The 18,476-nt window shown below is 32.0% G+C and overlaps 1 protein-coding gene across 3 annotated transcripts in view; it reads right to left on the reverse strand.

Moving 5' to 3' along the window:
* LOC111630978 overlaps positions 1-18,476 on the reverse strand; it is a 56,484-nt gene that overhangs the window by 6,097 nt on the left and 31,911 nt on the right. For all 3 annotated transcript variants that reach the window (XM_023375153.1, XM_023375151.1, XM_023375152.1), the window contains 2 exons: positions 16,614-16,850; positions 6,355-7,347 (listed from right to left, as the gene is read on the reverse strand). In XM_023375153.1, the coding sequence (XP_023230921.1) occupies positions 6,355-7,347; positions 16,614-16,850 (1,230 nt within the window). The remainder of the gene's footprint in view (positions 1-6,354; positions 7,348-16,613; positions 16,851-18,476) is intronic.

Below are 18,476 nucleotides of genomic sequence, written 5' to 3' on the forward strand. Positions count from 1 at the left end.
CTCCTGGATCTCTTATAAATTAAATCAGCAAACTGCCAAGGAGTGGCAGGAAGAATGGGATTCTGGAGACACTGGTAGAATCACCTATGAATTCCTTCCAAAGGTCACCTCTTCCACTACTGGTGTCTGACATTCTCCTTCCACCTAACCTAGTTGCTAACTGGGCATGGAAACTTCAGGGCGTACCTGAAAAGGTTCCTGAACCTTCAGGTAGGTAACAGCAAGTGTACTCACTGTCCTGAGGATGATAAAACATCTCTAGGTCTGCTTTTTCATTGCCAAAAATATGAGGAACAATGCCTATAAATAGTGACCAACATTCTCAAAGACAATCTTCCTTGACCCTGCCAACTTTCCATTCTGCTAGAGTAAGTATGTCCAGTAAGTATTTTCAGTAGAGTGAAGTCCAGTAAGTATTTGTAGTACCTGTTGTTCAACAGGTACTACAAATACTTACTGGACTTCATTAAACATCTGGACAATTTCAAGTATGATCAGACTCAGCAGAACCACACAAACTGAGATTTTCCAGCCAGTTCTGCATTCTCTGCGTGCTGCAACATTATCCTCTGTACCATCACACTAGTGATGCCTCTCTAACTTTGTATTTTTACTGTGCCTCATATATATAAATGTTTTATTATATTGTTGTTTCCCATGTGCGGGAATTCTTTAAATATTATATTCTCTTTAATAATTGGTTCCCGGCACAGTGCTTATGATACCCACTTCCTTCTGCTTCCTTTCCCCACTATCCACCCACCTCTTCCCCCTACCCCACTTATCCCCATCCTCTTTCTATTTCTCATTCCTTTCTTCACTAAGGCTATGCCCAACAGCCTATGCCTTTATCTTTTCCACCTATACTTATATGGAAATTGTAACCATGTAATCATTAATTAAGAGTCTTATTTTTTCTTTTGGAGGAAGTGTTATAATAAAAAGAAAAAATGTGATAATGCTCCATCTGTCACGCAGCAGAAGAGTTGACTTTTTTTTATGTAAATAAACTGCATGCAAGTTAGCCCTGTTATTTTCTTGTGTAAAGTTATTTATTTCAATAAAAAGTAATAATATCTTCACTTGTCACATTTAGTCCATAAATTTCACAAATTTGCCAGTAATTTTCATGTGGTTGAACATTCCTTGCATTCAAAAACCTAATTACCAATCATATTTCACAAGGGGTGGGCTGCTCGATTGTTTTGAACATTATAATCAATGCTTAGTGATCCTCAACATGAACAAGAAAAATAAATATGGCTTGGTTACTTGGTTCTTTAGTGGAAGAAGTAACTACACAGGCTGTGATTACAATCTTATCATAAGTGTGCAATACTGATGAGAGAGATTTTTGAATAATGAAGATGAAAAGGCCAATGAGCCTGAGTGCTGAACTTAAGAAACAAATTATCATTTGTCATAAGGCAAGACACAGAATTTTATAGTGAAAAAATTAAATATATCTGAAGAGAATGAATTTAAAATCATTTCAGAAAATAAAAGAAATGGATGTGTCAGGACTTTAATGGGAAGGTCATCCTTACATAAGGGGATAGAATTCTGAATTCCAGAAAACAATGTTTTAGTACAATTACAGGCATCTTATTAAAGGGTATTTTCATTAGTAGATCAACTGTTCATAGAAGACTCCAGGTGCTTGGATGTTGGTCTTCAGCACCCAAAAAGAAGCCATTGCTAAATGGGTCAAAGAGTACATTAGAAAACTCCAGAATTTTGGGGTTCTGTTATAGTCAATGATAAGAGCATATTTCATGTACCAGTCAGTAAGCATAATTATATGCAGAGAAAAAAGGAGGGGAGTATTATGCCTGGCAGCATAAAGCAGACAATTAAACAATCAGCTAGTCATATAGTATGGGATTGCATGACTTATGAAAAATATCTTATTTTTTAATAGCAAGAGTGATTCAACAACTTATCAGATCATTCTGAAAGCTGCACTATTGCCTTCTATAGAGGACCTATTTCAGAATGATCGATTTGTTTTCCGACATAATCATGCACCTGCTCAAAACTTCAGAAGCAACAAAACCTGGGCATTTCTCTTCTTCCTTGGTCAGGTAACTCATCTCACCTAAATCCAACAGAAACAGTTCCATTGGAAATGAATAAAGAAATTTGGAAAGCTGAGGTCTCTTCCAAAACAAAAGATGATCTGAAATCAGTAATTCAAGCTGTATCGGATAATTTTCTCCTTGGGAAATGCCACACATTGATGTAATCTATCCTGGTACAATGTCAGGCAGTCATCAGAAATAGAAGTCATCCAGAATACTAATTTTGGGTGATAGATAACCTTACAAGTAGAATATTCTATTGTTTTGAAACAATGTGGTTGATATTCTAACATTACAAGACAACAAAATGTTATTTTTTGTTACATATAAAAATTCATCATCAATATTTATATTTATTCATTAACATCATGTAACTTAGAACAAACAATGAAATCATTGTATGTATAATATTTAATGAATTTTCACATGTATTCAGTCCCTTGCAAAAATATTCTATCATTTTGGGAATGGGTTGTAATTGTTCACCTCCTCCTGGATTAGAAGATGGTCTCTGAAAAGTTTCATTGCAAACGTCAACGATGTCAAAATGTATAAAGAACAAACTAACTTTCTTCTTTATATATCAGATATTGAAATCTAATATATAAAGAAGGATTGCGTAGATTGCAAAAAACTCAGAGGGTAAAATTTGACACGATTCCAATACTTTACCGTTTTATATACATAACAAGTTGGAAAAGTAAAAAGAAATCAGAGTTGGCAGACTTTTAATGACTCCGACTCAAATACCAAAACTCCACAGCCCTGGAAAAAACACTCTTCACAGTATGATAAGCTAATTTTCAGATAGTTTAGGTACAAAAAGATTTATAAGAAAATTAATTATTTGTTTCAGTCAAAGATTAAAAAATTTTAAATTATGATATTAACAATTAAATATTAGTTTATTGGAAACTTTCACATTGATAAAGCAGAAAGTACACAATGGCGGACACGATATGATGTCCATCATGGTGGACTTTCCTTTCATGTAGTCAGAGTGACTAGAGATTGCACTTGATTGGTTCTAACTGTCACCATTTTAGGGAAGATAGGAGGACTTTTGGGTTGCCATCTGATTGGCATTGGGCCGGCTTGACTAGCAATCTGTATTCTGTATATCTATATAAATATTAAAAGCAAAATGTTCCATCACCGCCACACACAAATAACATAAATTTTAAAATTTCTAAACAACTTTTAAACAGTTTTAAAAACATTGTTGCAACAATTTTTTCTTCTGCAACATAACTTTAGAAGTTGTTTTAGTGTTGTTTCTCACAAAAGATAAATTAAAGTAAATTTAAATTTAATTTTTAGTAATTTCATTAATTTTTGTTATCTAGAGCTATCCAGTTCAAATCAAGGCTGGAGGTCGGCAAATATATTTAAGTATCAATAAAACATTTTAAAATGTAAACAAAACTATATTTTAATTAAAAAATATATCAAATTATTTTTAATATTTACTATGTTTACTTATAGTGATAAAATGACTTTCTCATTCTAATTATGAAAGTTTTTGTTATAATTCACAGATGATGCCATAATACATTAAATTTTCAAATGTGATTTGTGTGTTTCTGAGTAAAAATACAGGTAAACCCCGTATAACATGGGACTTCTATAGCACGGATTCAGTCTAACACGGTTCGAGAATTGGGAACATCCCCGTATAACACGGTGCTTTTTATAGAACGGGTACACTCTAACACGATTTGGGAATTGGGTAAAACCCTCGTACAACATGTAATATAATAAAGGGTGCGTTCTTTTATACCTCCATGTAACTCCGCGCAAGCATTCTAATTGTTTTCGTGGCTACTTTGAATGCTCTTTCAACAAATAATCCATTTAATGGTTAAATTTTACAATTGGGACCCTTCTTTNAATAATCAGATGTATTGTAAAAAAAATGTTTGTGTATGTGTATATATATATATATACACATACACAAACATTTTTTTTACAATACATCTGATTATTATTATACGTCTTTGGAATTGTAAGTTTTAGACATTCATAAAGTAGATGATTGCTGTGGATAATATGTACAGTACTGTACTTCATACCTGTAGCATTTCAGCCATTTATAAATTGTACACTTGGTACTATTGATCTCAGTTGCTAGTGATGTCAACAATGAGGCAGTATCGTGCAAAGGTATAATTTTGACTTTTTCTTCAATCATTAACTCATATATTTTCCCCATATTCAGTTTGGAAAATGAGTATAGATTATGACAGCTACACATTTATATAACTAAGTCATAATTTGTGTGATATTTGCATAAACAAATGTTTATACAATGTTTCTGAACTCTTATAAATGCAAGAACCTGTTTATAAATCTTTGCAACAATCTGCATATAAAATAAAACTATTGTTCACAATAATTAACATTTTCAGTCAGTTTCTCTTCATTTCAAGGCATTTTGTGTATCTGACTTGTATATGTTATTACATCATTAGAAAAACTGATACCATTGCTGTTTTTTGAAATTATTAAATCTTAACATGTATCAGTGTTTCTAAACTTCTGAACTTAATAATGTAGAAAATTTTTCCATTAATCATCAAAAGAGTACTTTCAATTTTATATCTCAATAAAATGTCATACTGCTACGAGAAATGAGAAGAATCCATTTTTTTTTTCTTTTCTTTACGTTTTAATCTTTATATTCAGTTTTTATGTTCTCATGAAGTATATATCAGTAGTAGTCAAATGAAAATAGGTCTCTATGCATAGAAGTTAAGGCATGGAAAAGTTGGCAACACTACTATTTATGAATGAAATTGCCATCTGTGGGGAAGGAGAGCAGCATAGTGACTACTTGTACATTACATTTGAAATAAGGTTAGCAATATGTGTATTCATCTGATATCAGAAATGGAGGTGAGTAAAGAACAGATAGGCGTGGTTGGTTTTTCACTGCATATGGCAAACACTGCATGTCATGTTCATGTGTGTGGGAATGGCATAAGAAATTCTGAGATGAATGCAAGACATTGCAAGACAATCCATGCCAAAAACAGGCTCATCATGTCATTAATCTAGATGTTATTGCATGGGTGAATGGTATTATCTGGGAAAACAAATGGGTCATAGTGGAAGAACTTCATATTTTAATGGAGAGAAGCTATGGTTCCATACATACCATTATCAAAGACCACCTGCATTACCAAAACATGTGTCTGCAACTTTTAGGTAATGCAAGATTGCATCAACTGATGAAGGAACAAAGGACTCACAGAGTGGCTGTATCTCTGAGTCACCTGCTGCTGCACCATGAGGAAAAATATGCATTTCTGTCCCATAATGTCACTAGGGACAAAACATGATGACAACATTCACAGCCCGAGAATAAACAGCAAAGTTAAGAGTGGAAACACGTGCATTCTCCCTGCTAAAAATGTCCAAAGCCATACAAACAAGTTCTGGAAAAGTAATGACAACATTGTTCTTTGACTGCAAGGGCCTGCTGCTTGTCAACTTTCTCGAACATGGGACCACAATGAATGAGAAGCACTATGAAGACAGTTTGCAGAAATGCTATTGAATAGCATTATTTCCCTCGATACCACTTGCCCACACACTTCCCACATGGTGAGTGGTTATACTTCAGGGATTTGGATGGAAAACACTTCAGTATCCTCCCTACAGTCAAGATCTTTCATCTTGACATTTTTGGCAACCTGAAGAAAGACATTCACAGACATCAATTTCAAACAAATGAGATGTATGTAATTGGGTAAGATTGTAGATCCATCAGTGGCCTAAATGCTTCTACAAGAATGGGATTGATGATCTTGCCTCCCAATGGGATAAATAAATGTATTAACAGCTATGGAGATTATTTCTGAGGAAATAAATGTTCAATGACACTTTTCGGTGTCTTATCCTTTCATTTGACTACCCCTAATATTATAGTGGCAAAATAAAAATCCATTCTGTGACCAGATTATATGATTATTATTTTAAATAATTAGCTTCAAAATGTTTAAGTTTTGATAAACTGACTTGTTTAAAAGCCATTTAATGTTTTTATGTATTTCAAATATATATTCAACTCCATTAATTATTACTGTAGAAGTAAATAAATATACGAAAATTTTGGTGAATAAAAAATATTGTAACAGTTAATTCTATTTTATCATATTCAATCTATCTCTTCTATGGGCTTAATTAATATAAATGTTATAAATATAACTAGAAAAGTTTTAAGATAAAATATCTGAAAAAAATTACTTTGAAAATGATTAAAAAATATCACCTGATTCATTTCAGAAACTTTCTTCCCTTCTGATGTAATTTGATTTCCTTCTGGCAAAATTTTGGAATTAGCTTCAGTCATTTCATTATTTGCTTCAACTGTATTAACAACTGACATATCTGAGGAATTCACTTCTGCACAAGTTGAAGAATCTTCAGTTTCCATTGCATTGTGTTGTCCTGACATAGTACTGTCAGGAACACTTATGACAACATTTGTACCAGGAGGAACTGAAGAGTTGTTTAAAAGAATGCCCTCTCCTGTCATCAACCCAGTAACTGAAGAATATTCATTTAAAGTTGTAGCAGTTCCTTGTACATTAACTACTGTTGAGAGACTTCCATCAGAAGTAATAACTGAAATATTTTCTCTATTATTGACAAGCATGTTTGATGAATCTTCAGTAGTACCATGGCTAGAACCAATAGACCCTTCCAGCACTTCATGATTTTCATTAGTTTCATCAATTTTAGACGAACCAAATATTTGTACTTTACGTACTTGAAGAGTTGGTTGTTGAGAAATACCTTGCATTTGAGATTTTGATACAGTTCCAACAGAACTGGTAACCATTGCATTTTGTGATGTTGATGTAAGTTTACCTTCCACATTATAATTATCACCAGATAAATCAAAACTATTTAAGACAGATTCATCTGTTACTTGTTGATGAAGTAATGCATTCCTTTGATTATTTCCCATTTCTGAAACTAAACTTCCTCTTAAACCAGAAAGATCTATATTGTCTACACTTTCATTTAAAATTTGATCTGAAAGTGTACTACTAAGTGCTTCACCTACAGTTTCATCCATGCATTGCTTTTTACTTGGGTTCATCTGATCTGCAATTTGGTTTGCCTCTTCACCAGTTTTCATGTTTTCTACATCAGGTGCAGGACGTTTCATTCCAAACGATGCTTTTTCTGCAAATTGTTTTACTTCGTATACACCAATTTGAAGATTTAATGAACGAGCAAGATCTTCAGAGTGAACCTAAATATAAAAATTTATTTATAATTTGCAAAAAATAATATATAAATATATATTGAATGACCAAAATTAAATTTATTTTTAATATAAATTAATTCAGAACTAAAAGTTTTTCTAATAATAAAAAAAGACTACTTTAACAAACTTATATGTAGTTTTTACACAACATGTATAACACTTCATTAGTGACAAACAATATAAAAACTTGTATTTTCAAACAATATTATACTCCAAAAATTATTTCAAAATAACAACATAGACTTGCTTTATTTGTCATAACAACAAAGCAAAACAGCTTAAACACTTTCAGATTAAAGCTCATCTTCAGCAATTAAAGAAAAAGAATTTCATTGCTGTGAAAAAAAAACAAAATAACCATTCAACTTAGAAATTCAGCAATAATAATTTTTAATAAATCAACTTTTTTCAAGAAGTCATGAAAAGCCATTGACTCTTTGATAATATAATGAATTGGAATTTTAATTAAAAATGAAATCAGAGAATGTGCCTAATATATCTAAAAATTTGGAGCACTAACATAATAATAAGTGTATGCCTCATTGTGGAGATTATAGGGTTCATGATTGCCATACAGGATCAGGTCATAAATATTAAAACTACAGAAAACACATACTCAAAGATACAACACTCACAAGTGACACATGCAGAAAATGTCACATCATGCCAGAAACTATACAACACATCACTTCTGGTTGCAAGCTCTTGGCACAGACAGATTATTTACACAAACATAATCAAGTAGCAAATTTAATACACCAAGAGGTTGCAAAGAAACACAAATTATTAGACATCCATGAACCATACTACAAATACATTCCACAGACAGTATTGGAAAACAACATGTACAAAATGTACTATGACAGAGTCATAATCACAGATAAAACTATCTACCACAACAGACCAAACACTACACTCATTGACAAACACAATAAAATAACATACATTATAGACATATCCATTCCAAACACACAATATACCAAACACATTTACTGAAAAAATCAGCAAATACTGTACACAGAACTCGCCCAGAAAATAAGGCATCTGTGGAGGATGGATAGGGTGCACCTGTCGTTCTCTCCTGTACAGGTGTGATACCACACACACTACACTAGGCTGGGAACATTACAATTGAATAGAAATATTATACATACATCACACTACAGAAGGCCACTATAATGAATACATGCCATATTGTTAGGAAATTCCTGAATACAGACACTGACACACTTATTTAGTTTTAGTTGCTATACCTTGACTCTGGTCTGGCATAGTACATAGCCACCAGTGCCAACCAAGTATAACCCGCTAAACCCAACATAATAGTAATAATAAAAAACAATTAATGTGTTAAAATGTTTTCTTATGATATGAGGAGGAACTTGACTTCATTTTGTTCTCTATCATTTATTTTATTTTAGTAGCATTAATTTTGAGGATTTCTTTTGCGTTAAGCATGATTACTTCACACTCCTGACTGAGAACAAATTTTCTAGAAAACCATCTTATTATTAGCAGTCGGGCTGTCTGGAAAATGTAATTTGTTATACACTGACAAAAGCCACAAGGTGGCAAAAACAAAGTTAAAAATAACAATTATTTGCTTAATGATGAATGTAATGGCACAGTCTGACCTTTAGAGCTTACTGCCAGCACAGAAAATAAATGCATGCATATTGAATAATGTGAAAACATGTAAATGAGGTAGGCAGCACTGAATAGACAAATATAAAATGGCAAGTTTGAGGAAAGATTTGCTAGTAAGGCTAGGTGAAAGAATACAAATAATTGATCGCCTGGAATTGCTGTTATGTAGATATTACTTTTTGCTGTTGTTGTTGTATTGTTGATTAACATCATTATACCTGCATAATGAGGTTAATCAAAAATACAACAGCAGCAAGAAAGTACCAGGGTGTTCTGCTTGAAAGTACCTGATTTTAATTTGCCATAAAAAATAAATGGTTTAAGATACATAAAAAACAAATAGCATCTGGTAGAAGAACTCAAAGTTTTATAGAGATTTTCTCATGCTGCACGATGGCACACAAGTCAAATTGTAAACATTATTGTCCAGTCAGGCTTCGTCACAAGAGAAAGTGCAGGTCGCGATCTGGTATGCCTGTCAGCATGATTGCCAAGATCTCCTGATCTAACCTTAATTTTTTCTGTAGAGTTACATAAAAGATATGGTTTATGAGACTTTGATCAGAGACCTCCAGGATCTTCAGGAACACATCATCACAACCATCACCACTGTGAGACAGGACATACTACAGTGTATATAGCAGGAAATTGCCTACCACTTTGATGTTGTCATTGTGACTGCTGGGGTATACATAAAGTTACGATTTTTTCAATGAGATTTGATAAGTTATTCTCTCATATAAAATCATTGATGAAATATATCTTTAACTGTTAATTTTTTATAGTCAAATCAAATTGGGTACTTTCATGCAAAACACCCTGTATAGTTATTGAATACTAGAACATTGTTTAATTAATTATTTTATTGCATTCATTTAATAATAACCCTTTTGCATTTATTAAATAATTCATTGACTTTAGTGTTTTTATTAATCCCCATGTACATAGTATTTCTTACAATCTTCTTGATTTGGTCATTACCTTTGAGAGGTCAGATCCTTCTCACAAACCTAAGGTTGAGTTTGATCTCAGGAGTTGGTTTGATTTGCAAAAGAGCCAAACTTTACAATGAGAAACAAGAATTTCCAATCATGAGATGTCACAGGTGGAATTTACAACTTTATTTTCTAAATTTCGTTTAAAAATCAGTTTAGACTAAAAAAAAATTTAAACAGCAAAATTAAAAATTCAGATAATCTAAAAGCTTGAAGATGACTTGTTTCTCACAAACATCTTAGCTCTTACTACTAGATAATCTATTTAAATCAAAACTTTTTCTTTTAATTCCTGCTCAGTTCCTGAAGATTACTTCAATTTTTCAGACTTTAATCTGAAACTGAACAAACTGTTTTAGGCTTATTACTATATTCTACAAATAAAATAAATTCAGAAAAACTGACATAATTTTAAAAATAAATTATGGTACTTTGAATGTACTTTTATTTAAATTAGTGAATGTTACATACTTTATGATACATATTTAAATAAAAATGTAAACATCCAAACCCAATAGTTATACAGTATATTAAAGCCATTACAGTGAAACCTCCATTAATGGACACGCCTGAATAGAGATACCTTTACTTAATGGACTTTTTACAATCCCCAGACCTTTCAAATCAGACAACTATTATATTTACCTCTAAATAGCAGACATTCTAAATAACAGATGCTGTTGTCCATAACCTACCTTACAAAAACACAAAGTCCCACCTTCAATATTCTGAAAAAATGAATTATGTACAAAATATTTTAAAACTAAAACAAAGAATCAGTTCAAATACTCTTTCAGAGGAATTTTGACTGCAGGCATCAAATAAAGACTGACTTAAAATAGGAATAGTGGGGAGGAGCATTTATTGTCATACATATTAACATTATTAAACTTATCTTATTTGGAACTAGCAGACCCCGCCACGCCTTGTTGTGGCTCAAAATGTATCTATTATAAATGTATAACACTTCCCCAGTGGGGAAAAATTTTTCGAAAAATTTTTTCTTAGTGTACATTCTGTTGACGTACCCTATTAAAACGCAATCAAAAACGCAAAAACCCGCATCTAAAATAGTATAATAGAAGCCAAGTTTTTCAGAGTAAGCCTTAATCCTGTCTCTCTCCCCCGCGGGGGGAATATCGAAAAATCCCTTCTTAGTGTACATTCTGTTGACGTACTCTATTAAAACGCAATCAAAAACGGAAAAAACTGCATCTAAAATGGTATAAATAGAAGCAGAGTTCTTTACGGTAACCTTTTTCGTAAGGCTTACCGTAAAGAACTGTCCACCCCCCATGTTTAACGGAATAATATATAGCCTATGTCCACCCTGAAGTTCCATTCTAAATATTGGTGAAAGAATTTTTGAAATCGGATGAGTAGTTTCGGAGATTACCTGCTGCATACAAACTAACATACATACATACAAACATTACCTCTTTATAATATTAGTATAGATTAAGCTTATGATACCACAAAACCATAACCTTTTTTAAAGTTATTCATTCATTCCACAAGAAATGCAGTACAGTAGTAATGAAAACGAAACAGTTTTAAGGTTAATCCAGGGATGCACAATCTTTTTTGAAAAAGGGCCAAATTAGGATTAAGTTTACTGACTGGGGGGGCCGGACCTCCAAGTGATTAATGCGATGGCTGAGATTGGATGTTGGCGGCAATCTTCTTGATGTCTGGCGTAATGGCAGATGTTGAAACAATCAGCAGATTTTCCAAATTCTTGTTGGTTAACCTGTTCCGTGTTTTGCACTTGTTTAAATTCATAAGCGAAAACGCTTGTTCGCATACATAGATACTGCCAAACATGCTTGCACAAAATCGAGCATTGTCTTTCAGTTTTGGAAATGATGTATCTGGCAGTTCTTTGTAGAATGTGAGAAGATTAGAATTTTTAAACTGTGATTTCAATTCATCACTGCACTGGATGTCTATCAACTCAAGTTGGACATCTGGAGGGGCATCTTCCACTTTCACATCAAATGGAGTTGAAAAAAGTTGCAGGTAGATCTTGTATTTCTGGAATTCACCAAACCTCTCATTGAATGATGTAAGGAGGGTGTTAACTTGGTCAGAGTAATCCATCTTCATATGTGGGTATTTCTCTTTCATGGCCTTGCAATGTGGAAAGTGTGTAAAGTTCTCTGATTGCATGTGGGACTTGAAAAGTGATAGTTTGGTCATAAATGCATTGATGTTACTTGTCAACTGAGAAACAAGTTGCATCTTTCCCTGCAATCTCAAATTAAGGTCGTTTAGATAAGCAGTAATGTCAGCAAGGAAAGCTAAATCACACTGCCATCTTTGTCCCTCCAAATTCCTTGTAGTGTTCCCCCGTTCTTTGAGGAAAGTGATAATAGGCCCCAATAGCTCCACAAATCTCTTGAGGACTGTTGCCTTGCTCAGCCAACGAACTTCAGTATACGTGGGCAGGTCAGCATAATCAGCATCTATTTCTTCAAGAAATGATGTGAAGAGTCGATGGTTGAGTCCATGACGGCGGATTAAGTTCACAGTATCATAGACATCTTTCAGCAGACGTTCAAATCCCAGCTTCTTTGCACAAAGTTGCTGTTGGTGAATTATGCAATGATACTGGACTAACTCCTTTTGCCTGTCCCCAAGGTGGTTTTTCAGCAAGGTGACCATGCCATTCTCACATCCAACCATAGATGGTGCTCCATCAGTGGCAATGCTGGATAGCTTGTCAAAGTCCAGTGCTGATTTGTTGCAAACGCTCAATAAACCAGTAAGTAAGTCAGCACCAGTTGTATGTCCGGAAAGTGATGCCATGCCAAGAAATTCTTCATTCACAATAAAATCTAGTGAAACACTTCTAATAAACACAATCACTTGTGCTGTTGATGATATGTCAGTGGATTCGTCCACAGCCAAAGAAAAATAAGCACAGTTTGCAACTAAAATATTAAGTTGGCCAGAAATGTCTGATGCAATTTGCGAGATTCTCCGTTGTATCGTCATGCGGTTAAGACTGATTGTTTGAAAACACTTTGTCTTCTCAGGACACATCTTCTCACTTGCGATGATAAGACACTTTTTTATCATATCGCCATCTGTGAAAGGTTTCCCATTCTTGGCTATTAAAGCAGATATTTCTAGGCTGGCTTCAACAGCCGCATCCAATTCTCCAGATTGTTTCTTGAACACATTTTGTTGGCTGATTAGTGATCGTCGTAACGATTCGATTTTCCGTTTGCGTTCCGTACCTTGCAGAAGGAAATCCTTGTGTTGGCTTTCATGATGTCGCTTCAGGTTGAATTCTTTTGGCACTGCTATTGTTCCATTGCACAAAAGGCAAATAATGCTGTTGTTCTGTTGCACAAAACAGTACTTGTTAGTCCACACTTCCACTTCTTGAAACTGATGATTCTCGCGATTGACCTTGCGTTTAATGCCCGGCGCCATACTGTTCACTCTGCAAAACAATGTCTCATTGTGCCGAAAATTCTGAGGCCCGCAACAAATCATGTTTGAGATAAGGCAAGCTAGACTACCACGTGCTTTGTTCTGTATCCACTCTGACCAAAGACTAAAGAGGCGGGGACAGAAGACTATTACGCACACGTGGCCAGGCAGGTCTTAATTCGTTCGACCCCTGTCCGGGCGTCTCCACCATTTCTCAGAATTTGTGAGTCAGATCGTCAACATGCCAGGTGCAGGACACTAATCCATCATAAATGTGGTTACCATTCTTACCTAAATTATATTTATGGCCCGTCAGTTTTACCCCCGTGTTCAGAAATGAATCAAAAGTGATTAACACAGTGCAGTGGAAAATCTGAATATTTTAAATATAATTATTAAAATTGCGATATCTCGTTTCAAATTGGCGCTAGAATCAATCTGTTTTTTTTTTTTTTCTGTCACAAATATATCACAGTTTACGACTGTTAAATTTCAAATAAAATAAAAATTAAAAATAATAATTTAATTTTAAATTTACGAAAAAAAGAATGTAAAAATAAAAGTAAATAAAAAGTTCCAATTAATTTACTATTTAAATAACCTAAATATATCTGTTTTCTTTCAAACAAAAGAAATCGCAGCTTTCTAGCTACACGGAATCATTTTACAACCCTCTTTGTTGACAAGAAGTTTATGGCTTGACGCGGTTTGTAATAATTATTAAATCCAAAATATTTAGTGCAAACGACTTCCTTTTAGTCGTATAATGACTATTCCAACTACAGTATTAATTTTCTTGGTCCAACTTAATAATAAATTTGATGCAAAAAAAATTTTTTCTATTCTTTGTCTATGGAGAGATATTGTAAATTATTGGTTGTAATAGCTTTTTGTACATTCCTTTATTGAACTCTGGTTAGTTTTTTCTAGTTTGAATGACATTAGGTTGACGAATAAGCGTGTTTTCAGAAAAGATTGATTCAAATTCGACTATACCAATCAGAATCTAGAATGTAAACAAATGCTAAAAAATCATTATTTTCATGGTTTTTCAGCGCTATTTTCACTTATTTTTGTTATTTGACGCTATTTAGACGAATAAGCAAGTTTTCCGAAGCATAAAATTGAAAATTTCCTGTCAAAATAGAAACTTCTAATAACATCGGAAATGATGTTCTAACATCATTTTATTCTATTTGATTCTTCGAAAAATCGTTATAATACTATGTATTAAACTTAAAATATTCGATATCTAAACCAGAAAGTGTTAGCTAGAAATAGACTTATTTATAGAACAACCCCCCATTTCTTACCTCAGGGAAAGTCATAAAACAGTTGGGTGCTAATGACTTTGTGAAAGGAAAAAAGTTCTACACTTAGAAACTTCGAAAGAAGGGATTTGACCTGTACCGTCTGCGGGCCGCATAAACATTGATAGGGGGCTGTATGTGGCCCGCGGGCCGCAGGTTGTGCACCCCTGGTTAATCCTATACAATCTGTTTGCTATTTAGAATTCAATTAAAATGTAATTTATACAGCTGAAAAGAAAAATAATATACTGTATATATATTTTAATTATATTTGCTATGTATACTTTTAGGTATTTTCACATTCCTAATGCAAATTTGATGTTTTTGTAATCCATTGTATTCTTCACTTTATAATGACTATGTTAAAATACAAGATGGCTGCTGGCATGTACCTCCGAATACAGGACACCTCTAAATAGTGAACAAACTTTGCAGTCCTTATAGTGTCCACAAATAAGAGGTTATACTGAATTATTATTATTATTAATTAAATGCTAAGTTATTTGGCACTAGACACAGATGTTAGGTTTCATCTCTTGCTAAATTTAATAATTTAATTTAATTTAAATATTTAAAACAATATTTTAATAATTAATTTAGAAAGTTCTGGAAGAAAAGAATCAAACTAAAGTAGGACTTGAACCAGCAACACCTGCACATTATGCATTGTAAAAGAAATTGACAAAATAGTCTTTTGGTTAAAAAAGAAAAAATAATGCTAAATTGTAATGAATAAGATTTTTTTTGTATAATAGTCCACTGTCAGGAATTCTGTCAATTTTTTGGCATTCAATAACATCTTTGAAGTTTAAAGTCAGAAATATATGAAATATTTAAAATACAAAACAGAGAATCAAGAATAACTATTGGTTTTATTTACTAATGGAGCCAAATATGTTCTTAATTAAGAATATCTATTTAAAATTTTGTTCTCTTTCTAAATGTTATATTTTGTCTGAAGACATTTGTAAAATGTTGAAAGTACTTGTGTATATTTGGATTAAATTAAATTAACACTGAAAGACAGTGCATATTTATTAATTGTACTGATTTGGTGTTGAGTGTGTTCATCAATTTTATTCACTTAAATTAACAGACAAATTGTTGTTTAGGTAAAAGTGCCTACAAGCCCTGATCAGATGTCTTAGCTGGCCAGTTAACAGTTCTGATCAATCTGATCTCAATTTAACTGATGAAGATCAGTAGTAGTATATTATGGGTGTAAAAATTGCAGAAAAGAGGTTTGAAAATAAATATCAACTGCAGGAGTTTGTTATCATGAGCTCAGTATAGAATACTTGAAGAAAGTCATCCACACTATACAGGAGCTAATAAGAGCTCCAGCATAATGTAGATTAATTAAAGCCTAAAGTCTTAAAGCTATTACTAAGGCTCAAGGTTGTCCTACAAAGTATTAGGATTCCATTCAACAAGGAATAACTTATTATGTAGTGTTTTTCAGGCATACTTATGCTGTAAACTTATTTAAGCTCAATGTTGCATTATATTTAATAAATTACATTGTATTGATTTATTCTTCTTGGTTTCTTCTCTTTAATACATATGTTACATTACAAATTACAACCCTAGCTTAAATATGCTATTTTGCAAATCTGTTGAACACTTTTCCTTATATATCATTATACATGATGCAATTTCCATGACCACTATTGTATTTTTAGTTGTTATAATTTTTTTAACTTTGCTATTTTATTGTAAATTTATCTATTTAAATTTATATTAAAACTCAGCTTATATAATTACTTAAAATATAAATATAGAATATTTTAAAAAATTAACTATAATTATTCATATACATTTTTTTAAAATTACATTTATATGTATTTTCAATACTGACCTGATAACAAAATTTATCATCTTTTCTATCTGGACTTGTTGGTGCAAGACACGTCTTTGCAACTTTCTGTATATGCTTTAATAACGAATCAAAATGATCAAGAATAGCTGGTATATGTGGTTGAGAAGGATTTGATGATTCAGTTTTCATCAATAAAAATTCCCATAATGTAATATTTTGTGATAAATGTGGCATTACAACTTCCATCAATTCTTCTTCTTGACAATGATTTAGGAACTAACAATATTAAAACAAATATAATTATTTTTTTTATTAAAGATATATTAGTATAACAACAATAAATAATATTAATTAAAATGTCTGAAATACATATTCTATTTATTTGATATATTATGCTTATATACATACATACAAATTTAAAATTAAAGATGTAGCAAATAATGACTTGATTTTTAAAAATATTAAGATCTGTTACAAAATACCTAAATGTTTTTAAAATATTTTTAAAGTTTTTTTTAGCAAAGATATAAAACTGGCTTGTTCATGAACCAAATAAAAAATTTATAGCCAGTTCTTATTCATAGTTCCATGAGTATATTTTTATAAAAGAAGTTAACAATTATTAGCTTCTTTTTTTAAACAAACAAATGTTCCTTTAAAATTGTTTGTGTGTTAAAAACCTTTAATTACTTAATAAATAAAATTAACAAAATTTAAAACAACACACTTATTTACTGTTAATAAAACTATTAATGAGTAAAACCTTAATATTTGATTCACACATATTTTCCACATAAATAGTTCTAGATATAGATTGTAGAAAGAAGATCTGCTAATAAAAACAACTGATCTCTCCACTTTCTAAAATATGAGAAAATTTAAATATTCTTGAATTCTTAATTGATCCTTTTAATTTTCAATCTTTGAAGGATCAATCAAACATGTTTATTACCACATTGATTAAAGCAAATGTTCATAATGCTAAAAAAATGCACATGCATTTGTGTAGGTGTATTACAAATTAATTTATTATGTGAGAACAATCTAATTTAAACATTGGTTTAGACAGTAAAAAATATTGAATTATATAATTTTGTAACAATACTTTAAGAACATGTGAACAAAATAAAAATATTTGGAAATGTTTATTCATTTGACAATAAAGATTCTATAACTAAACTAGTAAATCAAATAGATAAATTTATCACATATAAATTTTAAATTTTTATAGAGAACTCGACAAAGCATTTGAATGTTACCACAATAAATGTTGTCCAGTCAATTAGAGGGGAAAAAAAGCTTACAAAATATAATAAAAAGATCATCATAATGACAGACTATAAATGAATCATCCAAAAATTAAAAATTTAAACATAATGACTAGTTCTGACAAACATTTCTAAACAAATATATTCACATAAGAGAGTAAATGCTAAACATATTATTGATAATGCTCATCTACACAAAGCAAAATATTTTTTATTAAATGTATGTACTTATTATATCAACTTTTTTTGCATAATCTATTATGTCTATATTAACATATTTTAGTAAGCACTTTAATTTTTTAATGATAATATGTTATGCTTTGACTTACAGCTATTTAAGTTACAACAATTGTCCCATAAAGCACTCACAGTAGCCATATTGGTAAATACAAGACACACAATTAAAACAAAGCAACTACGCTGCCAACCTTATAACTGCATATAACCTCATATTCTTCATAATATACTTCATAATAGCTACACTATCTGCCACAGAGTAATTGGACACCTCTGCAAACAGCAACATGCGCTGTCCTAATACACGTCATGGCTGCTGCGAATATCAAGTGGCATCAGTCAAGTGCAAGATGCCACACAGTTCGGAGCTGTCTGATTTTGAAAAAGGTTTAATCAT

Source organism: Centruroides sculpturatus, unplaced genomic scaffold, assembly GCF_000671375.1.
Source record: "Centruroides sculpturatus isolate CEXI.00-Female unplaced genomic scaffold, Cexi_2.0 scaffold593, whole genome shotgun sequence".
NCBI classification, from domain to species: domain Eukaryota; kingdom Metazoa; phylum Arthropoda; class Arachnida; order Scorpiones; family Buthidae; genus Centruroides; species Centruroides sculpturatus.